The sequence below is a fragment of the Suricata suricatta genome, chromosome 17, assembly GCF_006229205.1.
Source record: "Suricata suricatta isolate VVHF042 chromosome 17, meerkat_22Aug2017_6uvM2_HiC, whole genome shotgun sequence".
In the NCBI taxonomy this organism is placed as follows: domain Eukaryota; kingdom Metazoa; phylum Chordata; class Mammalia; order Carnivora; family Herpestidae; genus Suricata; species Suricata suricatta.
Genome location: NC_043716.1, coordinates 55336517 through 55357135, shown reverse-complemented (window position 1 = coordinate 55357135; position 20619 = coordinate 55336517). Strand labels below are relative to the sequence as shown.

General features: G+C 59.9%; 1 protein-coding gene across 1 annotated transcript in view; it reads left to right on the top strand.

Moving 5' to 3' along the window:
- Positions 1 to 20619, top strand: part of DNAH17 (dynein axonemal heavy chain 17) — a 96711-nt gene that overhangs the window by 18845 nt on the left and 57247 nt on the right. Inside the window, exons 16-31 of the mRNA XM_029927093.1 lie at positions 1956 to 2011; positions 2077 to 2217; positions 4157 to 4300; positions 6569 to 6751; positions 9118 to 9372; positions 10257 to 10426; positions 10958 to 11180; positions 13220 to 13336; positions 13421 to 13507; positions 14593 to 14745; positions 16459 to 16707; positions 17611 to 17733; positions 18765 to 19112; positions 19215 to 19306; positions 19622 to 19748; positions 20380 to 20532. Of these exons, the coding sequence (XP_029782953.1) occupies positions 1956 to 2011; positions 2077 to 2217; positions 4157 to 4300; positions 6569 to 6751; positions 9118 to 9372; positions 10257 to 10426; positions 10958 to 11180; positions 13220 to 13336; positions 13421 to 13507; positions 14593 to 14745; positions 16459 to 16707; positions 17611 to 17733; positions 18765 to 19112; positions 19215 to 19306; positions 19622 to 19748; positions 20380 to 20532 (2621 nt within the window). The remainder of the gene's footprint in view (positions 1 to 1955; positions 2012 to 2076; positions 2218 to 4156; positions 4301 to 6568; positions 6752 to 9117; positions 9373 to 10256; positions 10427 to 10957; positions 11181 to 13219; positions 13337 to 13420; positions 13508 to 14592; positions 14746 to 16458; positions 16708 to 17610; positions 17734 to 18764; positions 19113 to 19214; positions 19307 to 19621; positions 19749 to 20379; positions 20533 to 20619) is intronic.

Here is a 20619-nt window from a genome sequence, read left to right as displayed (position 1 = left end):
CCCCCCCCATTTCATTTTTAAAACAATTGCGTTTAAGCCATATTTCTCCATCGATGTATCAAGATTAAATTATCCCGGTCCACTTTACTGCCCATGGTGCCCCCAGCCACGGGACCTCCGATCACGCGGGCACCTGCCACCTCCCTCCCCCTCCCGGCGAACGTCTGAGCTGGAAGATTTCCACATTTCTGGCTCAGGTCATCATTTCATTTCGAGTCCGTTGTGTCCTAGTGTGAACTTTCTTTTTCTCTTTCTTTTCTCTGTTCTTTTCTATGTTTGCCCCTCCCCCCTCTCAAAAATAAACAAACAGAGAGAGAGAGAGAATCCCAAGTAGGCTTCTTGAGGTCAGCACAGAGCCTGACACGGGGCCCAAACTCACACCCCTGGGATCATGACCTGAGCTGAGATCAAGAGTCAGACGCTTAACTGACGAGCCGTGCAGGTGCCCCAGAACCTTCTTCTCTATGTTACAGCTTACCAATGTCTGCTCAGGTTTACTCCATAAACTAGACAGAATCTCTGCTCCCCACTACGTTTTCTGACTCAGCTGTCATTGGATGGAATCTTCCCTCGTGATTTCTGCGGGCAGGAAAGGGGCCTTGATGACGAGCTAGGTCCTTGCTTATCCAAAACACCTGTCTCTCTTGACCTCACTGACAGCTGGCCTGTCCAGGTGAGGGATTTTTTGATATGATCCTTCCCGGTCAACGGTCTACAGACGTCTGTGTGTCCGCGAGCTCTCGCTGCCCTGACAAAGGCCCCGACCGGGCGGCTTAAACAGCCCAAGTTCGTTTCCCCACAGTCCGGGAGGCGGGATGTCCGGATAAGGCACCTACGGGGTGGTTCTCCCAAGGGCTCTGTCCTGGGCTCCCACACGGCCGTCTCCTCCCGTGTCCTCACGTGGTCATCCCTCTGCACACATCTGTGTCCTGACCTCCCCTTTTCATAAGGACACGAGTCACCTGGTGACCCCGTTGTGCTTCACCAGCTCTGTAGAGACCCACCTGCAAACACAGGCACATCCCGCGGTGTCTGGGCTTCAGCCTGTGAGTTTGGGGGACGTGTCGCCCACAGTCCCTGGCTCCTAGCCCCACGGTGACCAGGCTGGCGGCGACCGCCTGTGGTGCCCCTGCTCTCTCTTTAGACACGTAAGGTTCATCACCGTCAGGGCATCCAGACAGGCGTCTCCTCTTGTTAACGTTCCCTTGACTTGGTTAAGTGTCCCTGAGAGTCCCAGGGGCAGCCGGAGGTCCCCCAAGCTTCCCATGGGGACCAGGATGGGGACATAGGGAGACATGGGCCCAGAGGGTGCAGGTTTGGTCCACAAACTTTCCCACTCCGTGTTTTGTTGCTGTGTATGTCCCTTTGATGAAAATTTAAAATTAAAGGAGATGCCTGGGGGGCTCAGTCCGTTGGGCGTCCGACTTGGGCTCAGGTCATGATCTCATGGTTCATGGGTTCGAGCCCCGCGTCGGGCTCTGTGCTAACAGCTCAGAGCCTGGAGCCTGCTTCCGATTCTGTGTCTCCCTCTCTCTCTCTCTCTGCCCCTCCCCTGGTCACACTGTCTCTCTTGCTCTCAAAAATAAATTTAGAAGTTAAAAAATATTCTTTAAAAAGATCTAACTTGGATAATAGAATAAAATCAGAATCGTAATTGCAGATGACGTGTATCCTTGTGGTACAAGCTCGCAATTACAGGAGGGCCTGAGCGCCCCCGCCCCCACCCCCGCCCCCCTGCCCCGACAGCAGGTCAGCTGCCCCAAGAGGGGCTCCTCCCCCGGGCCTGCTGTTCGGAGCCATGGGCGCTCTGACCGCACACCCCTCGCTCCGGATGCCTGCCCCCGGCGGACTCCTGGGCCTGATCGGGTCGAGCCTCTCAGTGGTCTCCCTGCCCGCCCTCCCTGCCCCACCCCTGCCTGGCTTTTAGGCAAACTGTCTGAGGCTCTCTGCTCTAGTGTCCTCAGGGCCCCCAGGCCTCTCCGCAGGCAGGGACCTGCGCACCGACGAGCAGGCAGGGAAGGCACAAGACCACAGGTTTTCCCCATAGGTTTTCCTCCCTCCCACTGTGCCCTGCAGGACTGGTCAGCCAGCCCGATGTTCGAGAGAAAGGACAACAAGAAGGAGGCCCTGCTGGACTTGGAGGGAAGGGTGCTCAATCTCAACAAGCGCTACACTGCGGTCAAGGACGCCGGCCTGAAGATTCAAGCCAAGGTCTTGGTAAGGACTCACCCAGACGGGGCTTTGAGGGGCCACTCCCTTTCGGGAGCAGAGGGACAGCCAGAGATGCAACATCCATAGTCACGGAAGTTACTCTCTTTATTCCAAGAGTCTCCTTTCCAGAAAGCAGACAGACTATCGCAAACATGTGCTCGGTAACCCGTTCCCCTTGCTATGGGCCTGCCTCCTCCGTGCTAAGGGGTCAGCACCCCACCCTGCACACAGCTGGTATAGACAGGCGACATGGTCGTCTGAGGTCAGCAGCCGTGTCTCCCTGGGTTTCACGGCTTGAGGACGGGCGGCGTGTGTCTCTGGAGGAGGAAGCCATGTAAATATGAGTGGGGGGCGTGGTGTCGGTGCCGACCCCTTCCAGTCGGGGGGATGCGCTAGCACTCCCCTGCGGGGCCGCCCAGTGCCGAGGTTCTGCCTTTTTGCTGACGGCCTCGATGGGCCGTGGGCCTCTGTCCCGGCAGGAGCCTGGCATCCCCAGGAAGCCCTGGGAGGTCTACCCGGGTTCCCGACCACGCGGGGTCCTCGCGCCTGCCTCACCTGGCAGCCTTCTGATCCGGCTTGCGTGTTACCTTGTTTCTGAGGCAGATGTGGAAGGCGGGCTCTGCCTCGGCCTGAGAAAGAACATTGTACCGCGAGCTCAAGGTATTTTCAGGGCGGTTGCTGTTTGGTTTTCCAATGCTCGGGGTGAATCAAGGATGTGGACCCCAACGATGGGTCCCCACAGCCAGACAGGAGGGTCTCTCATTGGCTGTTCTCACGGTCAGGGTCATTGTCTGTTCTCATGGTCAAGCCATTGCTTGGAAGGCCATTGCCCGTGGAGTGACTTGATTGGACCAGAAGATATCATGTCTTGTTTCCGGATCCTCCTCCCCTCCCCCTTTGCCTTGGTGCCAGAAGGCCCCACTAAATGAAAATGTCTAACTGCAGACATATTCCTTGGAAGAGTTGGCTAATTAACCTGTTAACACTCAGAAGTGTTGGAAGGGGAACAGGAGAGAGAAATTCGGCTAGGGTAAGGGACAGGCTCACCACCCAGCACCACAGAAAGGGGACGGAGAGGAGGAATCCCATGTATCCACCCACCCACCCCGTTTGTCCATGCATCCATCCGCCTATGCGTCCACTCATCTATCCACCCACCTGCCCATCTATCCCTCTTTCTGTCCTCCTTTCCACACATCCATCCATCCCTCCATCCATTCCTCCATCTTCCCATCCATGCATCCATCCATCCACCCACTCAGCCATCTATCCATCCATTCATCTAACCTTTCATCTACACATCCATCCACCCCCCCACCCACCCGCCCCCCATCCATCCTTCCTTTCACCCCCCCACCCCCCATCCACCCAAACATGCATCGCACATGCCGACATCCAGACACCATCCACTCCCCATCCCACCCGCCCACCCATCCACTCACCAGCTCCCGCTTTGTCCCAGGCACCTGCTTCAGGCTGAAGGTACAGGGGTGGAAAGGACAGTCAATCCCTGAACTCGTGTAGCTTGGCACCAAGGGGAGGTACAAACGAGACACAAATCAATAAACTAACTCACGGTTGCCACCTGTGCCACGGTAGGCACAGATCATGGATTGCTGGAGGGATTCCAGGCGAGAGCCAGGAACAGCAGACAAAGCTGAGATGAATGGGGTGTGGTCAATGGGGGGCTTTCCTCTGTGGGGAGGTGACATTTGGGCCGAACCCTAAAGGGTTAGAAGAAGGCAGCCTTGGCAGGTATGGGAAAACAGCCTGTGTGAGGGCTCTGGCATAGAAAAGAGCCTGGCACGTTCAAGAAGCTAAACGCAGCCCCATGCGCCCGGAGTAGGTGAGCAGGGACCCGCGTGGCCGGAGGGTCGCCGAGTGTGTCAGTCAGAGTGCGTGGGGCCCTGTGAGGCGGCAGCCAGCTGTGTGGTTCCGTCCGCAGGAAAACGCCGAGCTGTTCAGAGCAGACACGACGAGCCAGGCCTGGAGAGACTACGTCAACTACATCGACCAGGTGGTCCTGGACGAGTTTGACTCTTTCGTCCACAGATCCCTGAATTACTTGATAGACAACATGGCCGTGGACGTGAGTTACAGACATAAGATACACGTTTGCGCAGTAGATACGGTATTATAAACGTGAGATAAGGTCTACTTTGGAATCTATGGTTCGCAGGGATGAAACACCAGGCTATCGTGTTACAGATAAACAGGCGTTAAAACCTGCAGAGGGTGAACAACTCGCCCTGGATTTAAAACTGAAAGTCTTGTGTGCGGGGACCCTCGTCCGTCCCCAGCACGCAGGACATCTGGTCACTGCAGGTCGGCTAGTGAATAGCTAAGCAGCCCTGCCCTGTTGCCAGGTCACCGCCTCCCCCCTCAGTCGTATGGATTGGGCAGGGAGTACCCTCCTGTGAGCACCATCAGCTCCTAACCTCCTCAGCCCTCCGCGGGGTCGGCGGAGACGCAAAGCAGGTCAGCAAAGAGGATGCGCTGGTTGATTTCACCCTGGAATGTTCTCCATCGTGTTCCGTGTGGGTCAGCCCTCCCCGACCCATGTCTTTTTCATTACGGAATTCCCCAGAGGATCTTGAATATGCTAGGAGGGCAAGATCAGAGACCCCTCCCAGCGCACCCACCGGAGGGTGTCCTTGCACCAGCTGCAGAGGGTGGGTGACTCATGCCTGAGCTGAGCGCAAGTGTCTCAAAGGCCAGGCGTCACCAGACAAGCACAGACCCAAAATTCTGTTGACGGCTGTCCCCTTTCCCACCACATCTAAGGTTCGCCAAGCAACCCACAACGGTGCAAAGTGTCAGCAAGTTAAGGGATTTACGGTTAATTCATCACCATCCAAACCACGATGCCCCCCCCCCCCCCGATGACAAAATGTCCTTTTCCAAAAATCCCAGGGAGTCCCCATATATGCACGTGGCCCAGCAGCAGGAGCAGAGCCCTGAGTCCGAGGCTTTAGAAAAGCCTGGTCATCTGAGTTTGTGGTGATTGGCCTTTTGTACCAGTTAGCGATTCACTTGCACACCAGTAGACGTCATCTGTTGGTCATAGAGAAAACCAGTGGGCTCCCGAGTCAGCGCCCCGAGGGCCATTGTGGGACGGTGCTTGGAAGAAGACAAGTAGCGGTGGAGTGGATCTCGTGGCCGCCGTGGGCCTTGGCCCATCCTTTGAGTGTCACCGGTGTGTCACGCTAACCTCCATCAGGTCTCCTTCCAAATGAGGCCAGCGCCCTCGGCCATGCAGCCTCGCACGGGGGACCCAGGAGCAGACAGGGTCGCGGTGCACGTGCGCTTTACCAACAGGACGCTGGCCGTGCTGGGACGCCCCGGTGGTGGCCCGCCCGCCTGCTGTCTCCACACCACGGCAGGCGCTTCCCGCCGCTTCGCTGATTGGCCGCCAGGCAGTTTTGCCACAAAAGATACGAAGTCAGAGAGGGACATTAGAAAGGTCCCCGTGAAACATGACAAAACTAATAACAATAAACTTCTTCCTTCATGCAAGAGAGGTGTCCGTTTTCCAGAGACGAGGGTGCAGATTGGTACCGGATGAAAGCGTCTCCACCGATGTGCCCCCTTAGCACGTCGTCACGTGGACGTTGATGGACGCCCAGCGTCCTGCAGGAAACACGGGAGGAGGGCGATGCCGTCCTGTGTCCTAACAAACGCGCCGTCAGGTTCTAGGCGAGCCTAGCGTGCAGCCTGGCCCAACGCGGTCCTGTCTCACGCGCCCAGCAAGTTCGCCGCGTGTCTCCCGTCAAGCTGACACACGCGGTTGGCCTCCACTGTCACCCACGGCGAGGCGAGCCGAGGTTCATATCGTCCGGTGAAAACGCAAATACCTCCCAGAACAAACCACCAACCGGTTATTTTTACCCTTTATGGCAAAACTGTTCGACTGTCAATTGGTCACGTGGCAAAGACACTCACCACAAAGCCACCTGGAGCCAGGACCCCCCACGGACGGGAGGGCTGTGCTTGCTGGAGCGAGTCCCGCCCCGGGTGGCCCCACCGCGCACTGTGGCGTGGCCGCCGACCCCCATGCCCCCACTTCACGAGTTCCCGACCGACTCTGTCCTCACAGTAACCCCATGAGACGGGGACGGCTGGTGTCTCTGTTCTACACGAGATTGTTCTCATTTCATGTATTTGGGGAGCCTGGGAAGCCGCGCAGCTGGTGCGGAAGGGACACAGGTTTGGCAGCGAGGCGGCGGGGTCCCCGGCTCCAGCCTGCCCTGGGAAGGCACGCTTCCCCGAGTGCTCCCGGCCGGCCCGCGGGGAACACCGGGACTGGGGTGCAGTTCATCCGAACTCAGGGTGCTGAGCCCCCGGCGGTCTGTTTCAGGAGAGCCTGGCGCCGCTGTTTGAGGTCCGCATGCAGCTGGAGGAGGGCCAGCTGGCCTTCTCCCCGTCCCTGGAGCTGGGCACCGACTTCAACTTCCTGGAGCTGGTCGAGGGCCTGATGGACGACATCTACAATGCGGCCAAGTTCATCCCCCGGCTGGCCAAGAACCGAATGAGCTACAAGGTCAGTTCAGGCCTCACCCGGCCCCTCCTCCCTCAGCACTCGGGCCTCTTGACCAACACGCTTTCCTGGCTCATGCATCCGTGTACCCTCGGTGCATTCAACGTCTGGAAACAAAACCCCGTCGGATCGGGTCCAGAGGACCCGAAAAGGTCTAGGAAGTTAGGGTCCCTCTGTTTGTCAGAGTGTTGTCTGTGCAACAGGGAACCCCCAGCTAGAAAAGACCTAAATGCCATCAGACAGGGGAGCGGTGGGGTGGGTCCCGGCCCATCCGCCCAGAGGCAGCCGATGAGTCCCAAGCACGGGCCAGGGGTGGAGAGAGGCTGGTGACAGGTGAAGAGCTTCTCGAGTTGTCGGACAGTGTTTAGAATACGATTTCATTCGTTATGGATACACTCCGACCCGTTAAGAGTGCTTACCTCTGGAGACAGGATGGGGTTAAGGATGGCGGCCGGTGAGGGGTGGGGGAGGGACAGGGGTGCCCGGGTGGTTTTTTATTTCATACTCTTGGGCGTTGCTTGAGATTTTTGGTAGTGGGCAGGAATTATCTGCAGTAACCAATAGTTACAAGATGCTCTGGACTATTAGGGAGGGAGGTGAATGTGCGCAGGTGTGCGCGTGTGTGGTGTGGTGGGTACACCTGGCAAGGTCCAGAGCGGCTTCCCAGAGGACCTGAGTGGGCACAGTCTTAAAGGGTACGGAGGGGCTTTCCAGGCTGACGAGGTCGGGCAGAGAAAATGGCTTGAGGATTTCTGAGCCACAGAAAGGGGACGAGCCCGACCCAGGTGCCCACCGCAAGCTGGTCCAGAGTCCGTCACCAGGGAGGTGCTCAGGTACGGCCGTGGGGCCCCGGGAGCTCCGGCCGCCACGGCGGCGCTCTGCGGGGATCCGTCTGCTGAGGAAGGCACACGTGGAGGGGCAGAGCAAAGGGGGTCCCGCCCAGGCTGTCCCCCCTCCCCCACGCCAGTCTCACTCCTGCCGGGGGGGATCTTAGTTCACGGAGGCCCCTGAGCTACACTGGGGAGAGCTTGGTGCCACTGAGAAGACAGTTGGAGCCGCTCACGGTTCCCATAGAAACAGAAGCCTGGCGGGCCTCGAGGGGCTGCAGGGGTCGAAGCAGGTGCCATCAGGGGGCAGGAGCAGGGGTGAGGAGAAAGCCCAGGCCAGAGCCTTCCGTCGGGTTCCTACAGGGAAGGCAAGGCTGGCGGAGGAAACTGTCAGCGACTCTGAGGTCCAGGGGTCACCTCCGGTTACTGGTACCTGACCTTGGGGTGCCTAGGACAGACAGGAGGAGCGCTGGCTTGGGATAAACGAGGTATTGGTGATTTGGCTAGGCCCAGGGTGGGTGATTTGCATACGAGGGGTATGCTCCCCACTCCTGAGCCCTTGGTCTCCCTCAGAATTGGCTAGTCCCCAGAAGGGCAATGCCTCTCCAGACAGCAAGGGTTTTTAAGGTGTCAGTGAATCTTGGGGCGCCTGGGTGGCTCAGTCGGTTAAGTGTCTGACTTCCACTCAGATCATGATCTCACGGTTCGTGGGTTTGAGCCCCGCATTGGGCTCTGTGCTGACAGCTCGGAGCCTGGAGCCTGGTTCGGATTCTGTCTCTTTCTCTCTCTTCCCCTCCCCTGCGCACATTCTCTCTCTCTGTGTCTCAAAAATAAATAAGCATAAAATTCTTTTAAAGATGTGAGTGGCTCTTAAGATCTGGAAAATAAAAATCATAATTAATATACACCTCCCACCTTGAGATTCTCCAGGTCCGTGGATCAGTTAATCTTCTTGCTCTTTAAACCAACCTGGGTTGGGTTTTCGGTTGCTTGAAGCTCAGAAGATTCTGTCCAGAACAGGCCCCCCCGTGCCCCCCGGTCCCCACACGAGCCATCCGTGGTGGACTCCTTTCGGTTCCCCAGACAGCCGCTTCCTTTCAGTACAGGGGCTTTGCAAGTGCTTTGCTGCTTCTCTTGCTCTTTGCCCACCCATCCAGCAGACGTCAGAACAATGGTCACTTCCACAGGGAGTGTTCCCCGACCTCCTCCCCAGTGAACATTAGAGCAAGTCTCAGGGTCTGGGATTCTTTGGTGAATGTCTGATCCCGCCCCAGGACCCTCTGTGTGAGCCCTGTCTAGATCCCCCATGCCCACCCCCTTGTGTGGTGCGCAGCAGGTGCACGGCAGGGACAAATCGGTGTGGGGGTCACCCAGGGGTCCGCCAGACCCAAGTCACGTTCAGCATAATCTACGGGGGAGCATTGCCAGCAGGCAGCTGCCTCGGTTTCCCGTCTTGAGAGGTTAGCAGTGCTTCCGCTGGCAAAGAGCTACCTTCCCCGGGCGCAGGGGTGGGCTCTAAACCGCTCGCCTGCCCGCTTCCAGGCAGATCTGGAGGACATGACGGACCTCATAGAGATGAGGGAGGAGCTGTCCAACCTGGTCATCAGCACCATGAAGGCGGCCCAGGAGTACCAGGACTCCTTCGAGAGGTACGCCTACCTCTGGGTGGACGACCCCCAGGAGTTCATGAAGAACTTCCTGATCTACGGGTGTGTGGTCACCCCGGACGACATGGACATCCGGCCCGAGGAGGCCCTCCCCAAGTCGCCACCCAGCCTCGCCCAGTTCCAAGAGCAGGTGCGTGAAGTCTTGCCCCTCCCTCCCCCGCCCAGGAATCACCCTCCTACCCCCTGTGGCAGGTGGGGGGGTGTCGCTGGGCTTGCTGGGCTTGATTCAAACCGCAGGTGAATCCAGGAGGAGGGGACACGCCCTGACCTTGAGGCCAAGGGGGGTGGGAAGCCCTGGGGTCAGCGCAGAGGGGAAGGTGTCACTCGCAGCCTGGAAGGAATGGGCGAGGCCTGGCAAGGGGACTTAGGATCGGCTAGTGGGAATCACATCAGCGGACTCCGGGGTCCCTCGTTGTTAGGACCCGGCCCTGGGTGCTTAGGACGGGAATGTTGGCCCCCAGGACAAAGAGGATGGTTGGGGGGATGGTGCTCTGGGTCAGTTTGTGTAAGAAAGACAGGCTCCCTGGGGAGAGGCCTTCTCTGTCTGGGATCCGCCAGCTTGGGAGACGCTCCTACCGGCTCAGCAAGGCTGCAGGTGCCGGAGCAGAGAGATGAACATAAGCAAACAGTTACTCCACAAACCTCCGCCTCTTGCCCACGTGCGTGGAGACGGAGTCGCCCGTGAGCGGCTGTGACCCACCTGCAGGGGGGGCGTGTGCCTGGGCCAGTTTCGCCAAACAAGGGTGGGGGCGGCTGGGGGAGCATGGGAGCCCCGAGAGCGGAAAGCAGTGTGAGGAGGGCTGAGTTCAGGGTGCCCCCCCACCCCTGCCCCTGCCCCTGCCCCTGCCCCTGCTCTGACCGCATTCACCTGATGGCCTCTGGCCTGTTCTGCAGAGGCCGTGCTGGCCGTTCACCAGCTTGCGTGAGCTGGGGAGGGGCCGCCGGGCTGCGGGGAGCCCCGGGGACGCTAGGACGGAAGCAGTACCGTGCGGGTGACCGCGCCCCGTCTTGCAGATCGACTCCTACGAGAAGCTGTATGAGGAAGTGTCGCGGTGCGAGAACACCAAGGTGTTCCACGGCTGGCTGCAGTGTGACTGCCGCCCCTTCAAGCAGGCTCTGCTCAACACCATCAGGCGCTGGGGCTTCATGTTCAAGCGTCACCTGAGCGACAACGTCATCAACAGGTGGGCACCGGGACCCCCCGACCAGTCCCGCCGCCGCCCTGACGGCGGCCGCGCCCCCAGAGGGCCCGACAAGTATGCTTTTGTGGGGTGGCTGGAGGTCGGCTTGTCGGCCCCCAGCAAGGGGTGGGGTCTGGGGGGGTCCCAGCAGAAAGGTGTTGCCGGCTGTGATCGAAGGCCCTGCGCTTCGTTCGGCCCCCGTTTGCGGAGCACAGGCAGTGTCTGTGGCCTGGAGGGGGCCGAGCAGGCCGACATGTGGCCGACCGCCTGGCAGCCGCGGTTAGAGGTGGCGGTGGGGGCCCTGAGGGGCACGAGCTGGGCCGGGAGCCAGGAGGCCAGTCTGAGAGGAGCCGGTGAGGCGCAGGGGGAGGGTCAGGAGCAGGCGTCTGGAGGAGGCCGGGAGCTCTCCCTTCTCAGCACGGCCCCGCAGTGCAACGGTGAGCTCTCCCTGCTGGCTGCTGCCTCAGGTGGGCCTTAACCCCCCCCCCACCCCGTGGAGGGTGGCACCTGTCACCGCGGCCTCTGGTTCAACAGCCTGGCTGACCTGGAGGACTTCATGAAAGTGGCCAGGATGGGCTTAAAGAAGCCCCTCAAGGAGGGGGATTACGACGGTCTCGTGGAGGTGATGGGGCATCTGATGAAGGTCAAGGAGAGGCAGGTGGCCACCGACAACATGTTTGAGCCCCTGAAGCAAACCATCGAGCTGCTCAAGACCTACGGGGAGGAGATCCCGGAGGAGACACACCTGAAGCTGCAGGTGCACAGTGGCCCGGTGCAACCCTGGGGAAGGGAGGGGAGGGGGGAGCAGCCCAGGGCCCAGAGCTGGCCGTTGGGGGCGTGCAGGGAAGAGAGAGAGCAGCCCAGTGCTGGGCAGGGGGGCTTGCAGTGGGGGGTGCAGACTGCTTGAGCAGGGATGAGGCCCCCAGGCAGGGCCTACAGGAGAAGCCTCCCCTCTGGGCTCAGGCACCTGTGGCCTGTGGGGGTGGGGGCACCGAGGGGGCCTCTAGGGCAGAGCCAGTGGTCCCTCCATTCAACTGCTGAATTAAAAATGCCTTTGTCCCCACACCTGCCCCTGAGGACGGGTCAGCCCTAGGAGCAGGCGATGGTGGACAGAGAGCAGGGTCAGTGAGGCCCTGTAAAGGTGGGGGATGGCCAGTTCCCCGACCCAGGAAGGGCACCGGGGCCACTGCTCTGGGCGGCCCCCAGCCCAGCTCTCCAGGTGGCAGGGCAAGGCGGCCTTCGATGGCACTTTGCGCTGACTTAGCAAACGTCAGGGCAGCTGTGTGTGCCCCTGGGGTGTGAGGTCGGGCAGATGAGGTCCTGGGTCCTGAAGTCACTGCCCAGCCCCCCGAGAGTCCACCTCGTCCCTGCCCAGCCGCCCCCACCCCCCCGAGAGTCCACCTTGTCCCTGTCTGCCCTGCTCCGGGTCCTGGCACAGACCCTGCAGCAGAGGCGATGACAAGCCTTGGGGGAAGGGGAGGGAGCGGGAAGGCTCACAGCACCTGCTTCAGAGACCGCTGTGCGTCGTGTAGGTGGCGGGGTTGGCGGCTGCCCCTCTCCGCACAGGCAGCTGAGGGCAGCTCGTGTGCCGACGGTGGGGACTGAGGTGTGCCAGCACCGATGGAGGTGCTAGTTAATCACAGAGGAACGGGAAGCAAGGTCTCCTTTCTCTAGTGGGCGAAGCGTCCGCGGGCTGGGATTTTTTTCTTTGAGGAATTTTAGGATCAGAAGTCTGATATCTGCTCAGGTGTGGAGACCTTGGGAACACTAAAAATTCATCTGATTGTTAAAGCCCTTCTTAAACTAGCAAAATTTAGACACGGAGAGAAGGTTAGCGGGTGCCCCAGGCCGGGCTGGGTGGAGGCACAGAGAACACCCAGGACCAGTTCGTTACGGCAGAAGACAGTCTGTGTGTGTGTGTGGGTGTGGGTGTGGGTGTGGGTGTGGGGGGGGGGATGCGGACGTGGTCACCGGGACCCAGACATGGGCTCGATTGCGGAGGACGACACATACACACACACACAGGTTACAAACATGCACGCCCTATGCGTACACACGCACATGTGAACACACACACCATTCGTGCACACACGCACATATGTGCACGGGAGACACAGACACCTGCACAGGCTAGTACACATGCACATACATGCACGAGACATGGACACCCCCCCACAAATACACACATTTCTGCACACACGAGCAACACGGACACACACTACTCATGCACACATACGCAGATTCACACACATGCACATGTGACAGGGACACCCATACATGCAAATTCATGCACACACGAATGCACATGCACACACACATGTGACACATACATGTACACGTGTGACATAGACGTCTGCACGTACAAATCCATGCACGCACTAATGCCCACGCACACATGCCCACGTGACACACATGTACATGTGTGACACAGACGCCTGCATGTGCAAATACATGCACACACTACTCATGCACATGCACACATGCCCACGTGACACATACATGTACATGTGTGACACAGATGCCTGCACGCGCAAATACATGCACACACACCCATGTACTGATGGAATCGGGATAAAACAGGGTGGAAACGGACAAGCTCTGCCATCTGGGTCGTGGAAACGTGCCGGGCGGGTTTCCTGGCTGGGCGTCGAGCCGCAGCCGTGGGAGACGCTGCCCCGGGGGAGGCACACAGGACCCTCTAGTATTTTTGCAATTCTCTGCGCGTCCATAACGTTTCACGATAGACACTTTCTTAAAACGACGGAAAAGGAAGGGCCCCGCCTCGATGTGCCGTAGGAGCTGCCGGAGCAGTGGACCAACACCAAGAAGCTGGCCATCCAGGTGAGACAGAACGTGGCGCCCCTCCAGGCCAACGAGGTCAACATCCTGAGGCGGCGGTGCCAGCAGTTCGAGGTACCGCCCCCCCCCCTCCCCGGGGCCGGGGCCCGCACCCCCACGCGGCCGGGGCGGGGAGGGTGACAGCTGCTCCTCCCTCAGCTCAGGCAGCACGAGTTCAGGGAGAAGTTCCGGAAAGAAGCGCCGTTCAGCTTCGTGGACCCCGACCCGTACAGGTCCCTGAATAAGGTACGTTGGTCGAGGCCCCGGTGCCTTTCAGCAGTTCCTCAGCTGTCACTCACAGGAGCCCAGAAACACGGCCTCCAGGATCCGGGCCCAGGGTGTCCCCGCGAACCACAAGTCCTGTCCCCGAGGTGTCCCCGCATGGGGCGAGGAGCATCCTGCGAGCCGGGCCATCCCGCCGGCCGCCCGGCCCCGCCGCACCTCCTCCAGCCCCGGCTTCTCACGCCCAGCAGCTCCCCGTCACCTTCCCCTCCCCGCCAGCATGTGCAGCCCGTGCCCGAGCCTCCCCACGTCCCCTCTGTCTCCGCTCTTTAGTCCGTGACCAGTGTCCAGTGCGCAAGTTCCGCGGGAGCCATTCCGGCTCGCGCCGCGTGGCCTCTCACAAGAATTGGCGCAAGAGACCCCAAGATGCCCTCCTCCAGCCTCTGCCCTTCCCGTGCAGCTTCGGGGTTGCCCCTCCCTGAGACGGTCCCTGTCCTACAGGGTCACAGCCCCGAGCCCAGTGGGGGGTGCCCAGCCTGTGCTGGAGCCCGCGGGGCCGGGGCTGGACTCTGCAGAGGGATCCGGTGTGAGCTTGTTTAGGGGCTGGGTGCGTGCGGGAAGAAGGCCGCTTGGAGCCGCCCGCACGCACGGGGAGCCGCCTTCACCCCTGCAGACACGCGCATACTTAACACCAATGTGCCCGTTCTCGCTCGCCCGGCTTGGGGTGACTCTTGCTGTCCTCCTCTGACCTAGACTTCTGTCCAAGCAATCACACGTGACCCCCATAATGTTTAATAAGGTAAAAAAAAAAAAGAGGGTGAAAGTTAGGAAAGCCTGGAGCTCTCAGGAAGAAGTTGGACATTCACATGGAGTCTGTTTGCTTCTTGAGGCTGAACCGCCTTCCCGCCTGATCAGAAGCAGGGGGCGTCTGAGGGCGGGAGGGGAGAGGCGGGGAGGGACCCTCGCCCCTGTGGTCGGTGCGGCGCTGGGACACGGCAGGGTGACGGCGATGACCCGAGAGGGGCACCGGGATGTGGCGGGGGACAGGAGGGAGGCCAGCACCGAGCGCGGACAGCGCTGGTTACCGCCTCCCTCGCCCATCCCCCCAGCAACAAAAGAGCATCACGGCCATGGAGAGCATCATGGACTCGCTGTGCAAGTCCGGGAGCCTGTTCGAGGTCACGGTCCCCGACTACAAGCAGCTCAAAGCTTGCCGCAAGGAGGTCTGCCTGCTGAAGGAGCTCTGGGACATGGTCGTCATGGTGAGGGCGATGGGTGGGGCCGCGGGGATCCGGGAGGGGCGGGGGGGGGGGGTTTGCTCTGCACCTGCTGCAGCCCAGCCCCGAGACGAGGGGCTCCCGCCGTCCTGCCGCGAGGACGCAGCAGTGCGTTGGGTGCAGGCGCCTGCTCTTCAAGGGGAGCACACGAGCACCCGCTGGCTTCTGCCACCTCTCCCCCCAGCTCCCGCGTTTTTAGACCTATGTCAGCTCTTGTCTCTCATTCCCTGGAGCCATCTTCAGAATCTTTGTCAAATCCTCCTACCCTCCAAGAGAACACCGTTACGCCTTGATACGGAACGGACGCTCCGCAGCGAATCTGGGAGGAACCGCTCTCCTGGCGTGATTCGGGGTCTCTTCGTTTATTTTGTTTCTCAGTAGATCATAGTATGGTGTTGACGGTGTCTTGGCTCTGACCACACTGAGCCTACGCAGGCTCACACAGCGGGGGGCCGTCTCTGGAGTCCTGGGCGCTCTCAGCCGCTCCTAACGAGAGCCCACAGATGGGAGCCTCTTGATGCTTACCTTCCACACTTAGCTGAACTTGAGTCTCCTGCGTCTGAAGGTCATTCCCGGACGCAGTCGGCAAAGTCAGAGAGGATGCCGCACTTCCCCTTGATACACGGCGGGCAGCCCGGACTAGAGATTAGAGCCTGCATCTCCCGGGGGCGTGGGGGGGGGGAGAGTAAGCATTTACAGTCAGGATATTTCAGGGGGAATTCTCCAGACCAAAGTGGCCGGGACACTTTTAGGATAACAGGACACAGAATAAGCTTAAATCTACCAGAAAGAGCCACGGACGTGCTTAAGGTTTTGTGTCTTAGTAGATCTTCAGGGCTGGGCTCTTGGAAACACCCCACCTCTGTCTTAGGTAACAAGCAGTCATGTCCAGGCCCGGCCTCCCTGCCTGGAGCGCCTGTGCCGAGAATCTCCTTCCTTTGATCTCAGCTACACATCCGTTTTCAGCCCACCCTAAACTGTAGGCTGCAGACTCTGCAGTCTTCCGTCTCCACCGTTGGTAGGGTTTTTCCCTGGGGAGACTCAGTGTCTTCAAGAGTCTCCTAAGTGTTGTCGTCAGTCAGCATAAGCTAGGTGACTCTGCACTGACAAAGAGCCCTTAAAACTGTGTTGTTAACAGCAAAAGCGTATTTCTCATTTGTGCCAAGTCTACACGCTGGTTCCAAGCAGCCCTGGGGCGGCTCAGCGATCCAGGCTGTGTAGCCACACGCATGTCCGTGATTGCCAAGGTGACAGAGCTCTGAGCTGAGCACTGGCAATGATGGTGCTCCTACCCCCAAGTGCCAGGCATCATCAGGTGGTCGGAGCAAGTCAGGTGGTCCCACCAAGAAGTAGAGGGGCCTTTGGGGCGCCTGGGTGGCTCAGAGGGTTAAGCATCAGACCCTGGCTCAGGTCACGATCTCACGGTTTGTGGGTTCAAGCCCCGCGTCGGGCCCTGGGCTGACAGCTCAGAGCCTGGAGCCTGCTGCGGATTCTGTGTCTCTGCTGAGAAGCAGCAGCGCCCGCCACAGGATTCTGCCAGAGTCTATCTTAACTGCTGACTTCTAAGTTGTGCCTGTACCACGGGGTTGTCCGCCCTGGCATCCGTCCACCTGGCCACCCCCACGGTCCCCCGGGGGCCGCGGCGGGGAGGTAACACGCTCGTCTTCCGGAGCCTTCAGCGAGCTGTCTCCACCTCAGGTGAACACCAGCATCGACAACTGGAAGACCACGAAGTGGAAAAACATCAACGTGGAGCAGATGGACCTGGACTGTAAGAAGTTTGCCAAGGACGTGAGGTCCCTGGACAAGGAGATGAAAACGTGGGACGCCTTCGTGGGGCTGGACAACACGGTGAAGAACATGATCACGTCCCTGCGCGCCGTCGGCGAGCTGCAGAACCCCGCCATCCGGGACCGCCACTGGTACCAGCTCATGCAGGCCACCCAGGTGACGCGCCCGGCGCCGCCAACTCTCCGTTCTGTCAACCGGTCAGGCCGGTTTCCGGGGAGGAGGGTGTGGGGGGCTCGGAAATGTCCGTGTGACGGCGGGAAGGACGGAGAGGGGTGTGGAAGGGGTTGGAGGACTGGGTGGCACTGTGCCCGCACCTGGTTCCGTTACAGAGCAACAGTGCCCGAGCCTCAGCCATGCTTGCTATTAACACGGTAGCATTATTAACACGGTCACTAGTAACGTCAATAGCGTGGTCCCTGAGCAGGGGCGTGAGCCTCCGGGGCCGCTACAAAGCAGAGCGACACGCTGGGGGCTGAAAACCACAGAAGTGTGTTCTTCTGTGGCTGGAAGTCTGAAATCAGGGTGTGGGCAGGGGACTCTCCCTCTGAAGGCTCCTGGGGACAGTCCTTCGCTGCCTCTTCCAGCTCGCGGTGGCCCCAGGCATCCCTCAGTGCGTGGCTGCATCCCTCGTCCCGCCGGTCTCCCTCTCCCTCTCCGTGCCCACGTGGCTTTCTCATGCATTTCAAAGCACCCTCTCCTCTCTCTCACAAGGACCCCTGGGGTCAGGTCTCACACGGATACTCCAGGATGACCTCATCTCAAGATCCTTAACATCTACAAAGACCCTGTTTCCCAGTGATGACCTGTTCTGAGGTCCGGGTGGACATGAACCTGGGAGAAACCCTTCAGACCACCACTAGGAGTGGCTCTGCTATTACTCCGTTTTACCGGGAGGAAAGGTGACTCAGCCAAGTCACAGAGCCCGTCAACGGCGGCACACACCTTCCACACGCTCCCCCTGCCGCCCCGGTGACGTGCTGACCCACCCGTCTCCACAAGGGACAGGGACGTCTGTCAGTGAGGACGACCTTACACAGAACATGCCTCTCTCCTCCCCAGGTGAAATTTGAAATGTCAGACGAGACCACCCTGGCCGACCTACTGCAGCTAAACCTCCACAAATATGAGGATGAGGTGCGGAACATCGTGGACAAGGCTGTGAAAGAGTCCGGGATGGAAAAGGTATTATTTTTTTTTTTTTTTGGTCCGAAGCGACAGGTGCTCTGTCCAGGATGGCGCCGAAGCTGGCCCACCAGCCCACCGCCTGCGAGCGTCTCATCCCACGTGGGGTCCGGCGGTCACTTAACACCAAAAAAAACCCAAAGTTTGGGGGCCTATCTCTTAACCAACCCTCCCACCAACTATTTCCAGAACTTGTTACAGAGAAAAGGACCCCAACCCGCCACCCCCGGCCACAGCTCTGACTCTGGCATGCCATGGCAGGCACGTTCAACAAGGCCGTGAGCTCCCTCCTTTCACGGGGCGCCCTTGTCTGTGGCTTCGGAGGAGGGGCCGGAGCGGGGAGGCCGGAGCGCTGGCCCCTGGCTGGCTGGGGCGGCCCAGGACACAGGGAGACCGGGGAGGATTCTGTCTGCAGTTCAGCTCTGCCTCCTCCCCTGTCTGGCGAGCGTGAGTGGTCACGTTTTGGCTTCCTTTGCGCTGTAATCCACATACCATCCCACTCACCCCCATAACACGTACGGCTCAGTGGCTCTTGTCTATTCGTAGGTGTGTGTGAGCATCGCGTGGTAAAATTATTCAATGTTAGGACATTTCCACCGACTCAAAAAGAAAGCCATATTCCCCAGAAACCCCCACACCTGCCCGTGCACCCCTGTCAGCAACCACGAACCCACTGCCCCTATGGACGTGCCCATTCTGACATTTCATATACACGGGGTCGCACAGTGAATGGCCTTTTCTCTCTGGCTTCTTTCACGTGGCGTGATGCCTTCAAGGTCCAGCCACGTGGGAGTCTGTGTCCGAACTTCATTCCCTTTTATGGCCCAACGACATGTCGATTATCTCTTCGTTTTGTTCGTCAGTCGGCGGACAGCTGGGCCGTGTCCCCCTTTGGCGGTTGTCAGCCTGGTTGGTTTGAACGTTTCGGTTTTCTCAAAGCAAGGCTTCCTGCTGCATCCTAGAGGCCTCCGGGCCCTTCTCGGCCCCTCCTGCCCACCGCCGAGTGACCTAGTTTCCGTGTCCCCTGAAAGGTCCTGAAAGCCCTGGACAGCACCTGGTCCACCATGGAGTTTGAGCACGAGCCGCACCCGCGCACGGGCACTGTGATGCTCAAGTCAGACGAGGTGCTGGTGGAGACGCTGGAGGACAACCAGGTCCAGCTGCAGAACCTGATGACGTCCAAGTACCTGTCCCACTTCCTGGAGGAGGTGACGAGCTGGCAGCAGAAGCTGTCCACGGCGGACTCGGTCATCTCCATCTGGTTCGAGGTCCAGAGAACCTGGAGCCACTTGGAGAGCATCTTCGTCGGCTCTGAAGACATCCGCGCCCAGCTGCCCGAGGACTCCAGGCTCTTCGATGACATCGACCAGCAGTTCAGGGTGAGTCCGGCCTTCCCCCTCCTCCTGGGCTTCTTCAGAAGTGGCTCTGCTGGAGCAAATACGGTTGCTGACACCCTGGGGGGGGCCCCCGTCTCTTCCCAGGCCCTGATGGAGGAGGCGGTGAAGACGCCCAACGTGATGGAGGCCACCAACAAGCCCGGCCTCTATGACACACTCGAGAGCCTGAAGAAGAGGTGGGTCCCCGCGCCTGTCTGGGGGGAGGCGTCCTGACTTCAGGGACCTGAGCCATCAGCCCCCTGCCGGCCGGGACAGGGCAAAATCTCCTTCCTGGGGGCTCATCCTCAGGCCATGGGATGCCACGCCGGTCACGCAGCGTGTGTCGGCCTCAGAGACACGCCCACAGCATGTCCGGTGGGAAGGTCTGAATTAAACGGGGTGTGAGCACCAGACCGGGCGTCTCCGGGGCTGTCGGTCCAGCGTGGACCGGAGGGCCCGAAGGAAGATCTCCCCAGACAGGGCCTCACCAGCCTCACCCCCTCCGCCCCTAGCCTGGCCGTGTGCGAGAAGGCCTTGGCAGAGTATTTAGAGACCAAGAGGCTGGCTTTCCCGAGGTTCTATTTCGTCTCCTCGGCTGACCTCCTGGACATCCTCTCCAATGGAAACAACCCCGTGGAGGTAGGCGGGCCCCTGGCACCCCGAGGTCAGGCCGGCCCGTGCTCGCCCCCATGGTAGCCCTGACCGGTTGGAGGCGGGCGTGTGGATGTCACTCACCTGCACAAGGTCATGCACGCCAGGGACCGCCGGGGGCCTGGCTGGGACAGCCCGCCTGTCAGGTCCTGTCCTGGACCTCCTTGTGCCTCGTTTTCCAGTAGGTTAGATGCCAGGGCCTTGGTGAGCTCCGCTTCTCAGAGAGATGTCCGTTGGCTGGGTGCCCCCCGGCTCATCCTAACAGACCCCAGGCCCCGAGAGCCGGGAGAAATTTCCTCAAGGCCATTCTGGAAGAGAGAAGGGGGAACTAACGAAGCAGGTGGGAGGAAATGAGGACTACACTTTATTGGAATCATAAAGTCACAGGACGCACAAGAAGATCTGCACGGGGTGGCTCAGGGCCTGGGACAGGCCTTGTCGAGGATGCGGAATCTTCCGGAGGAGACCTTTGTCTCTAAGTGCCGGGTCCCGCCTCTGAGCCCTCCGCCGGGCCCTTGCTTGGTCACGCGTGTTTGGTTATCACCCATCAGATCGTGTGCCCCTCCCCCCGCCCCGGTTCCTGGTTCATGGCCTGGCATCTGCCCCGCTTCCGCTCCAGGTGACCCGCCACCTGGCCAAGCTCTTCGACAGCCTGTGCAAGCTCAAGTTCCGCCTCGGGGACGACGGGAAACCTCTCAAGTTTGGCCTGGGCATGTACAGCAAGGAGGAGGAGTATGTGGACTTCGACCAGGAGTGTGACCTCTCGGGGCAGGTGAGCGCCATGCGCACGTCCTCGGTGGGGGGACAGCGGGGACCTCTGACGGGGGCGTGGGCATGGCCACCGGCCCCCAGGGTCCTT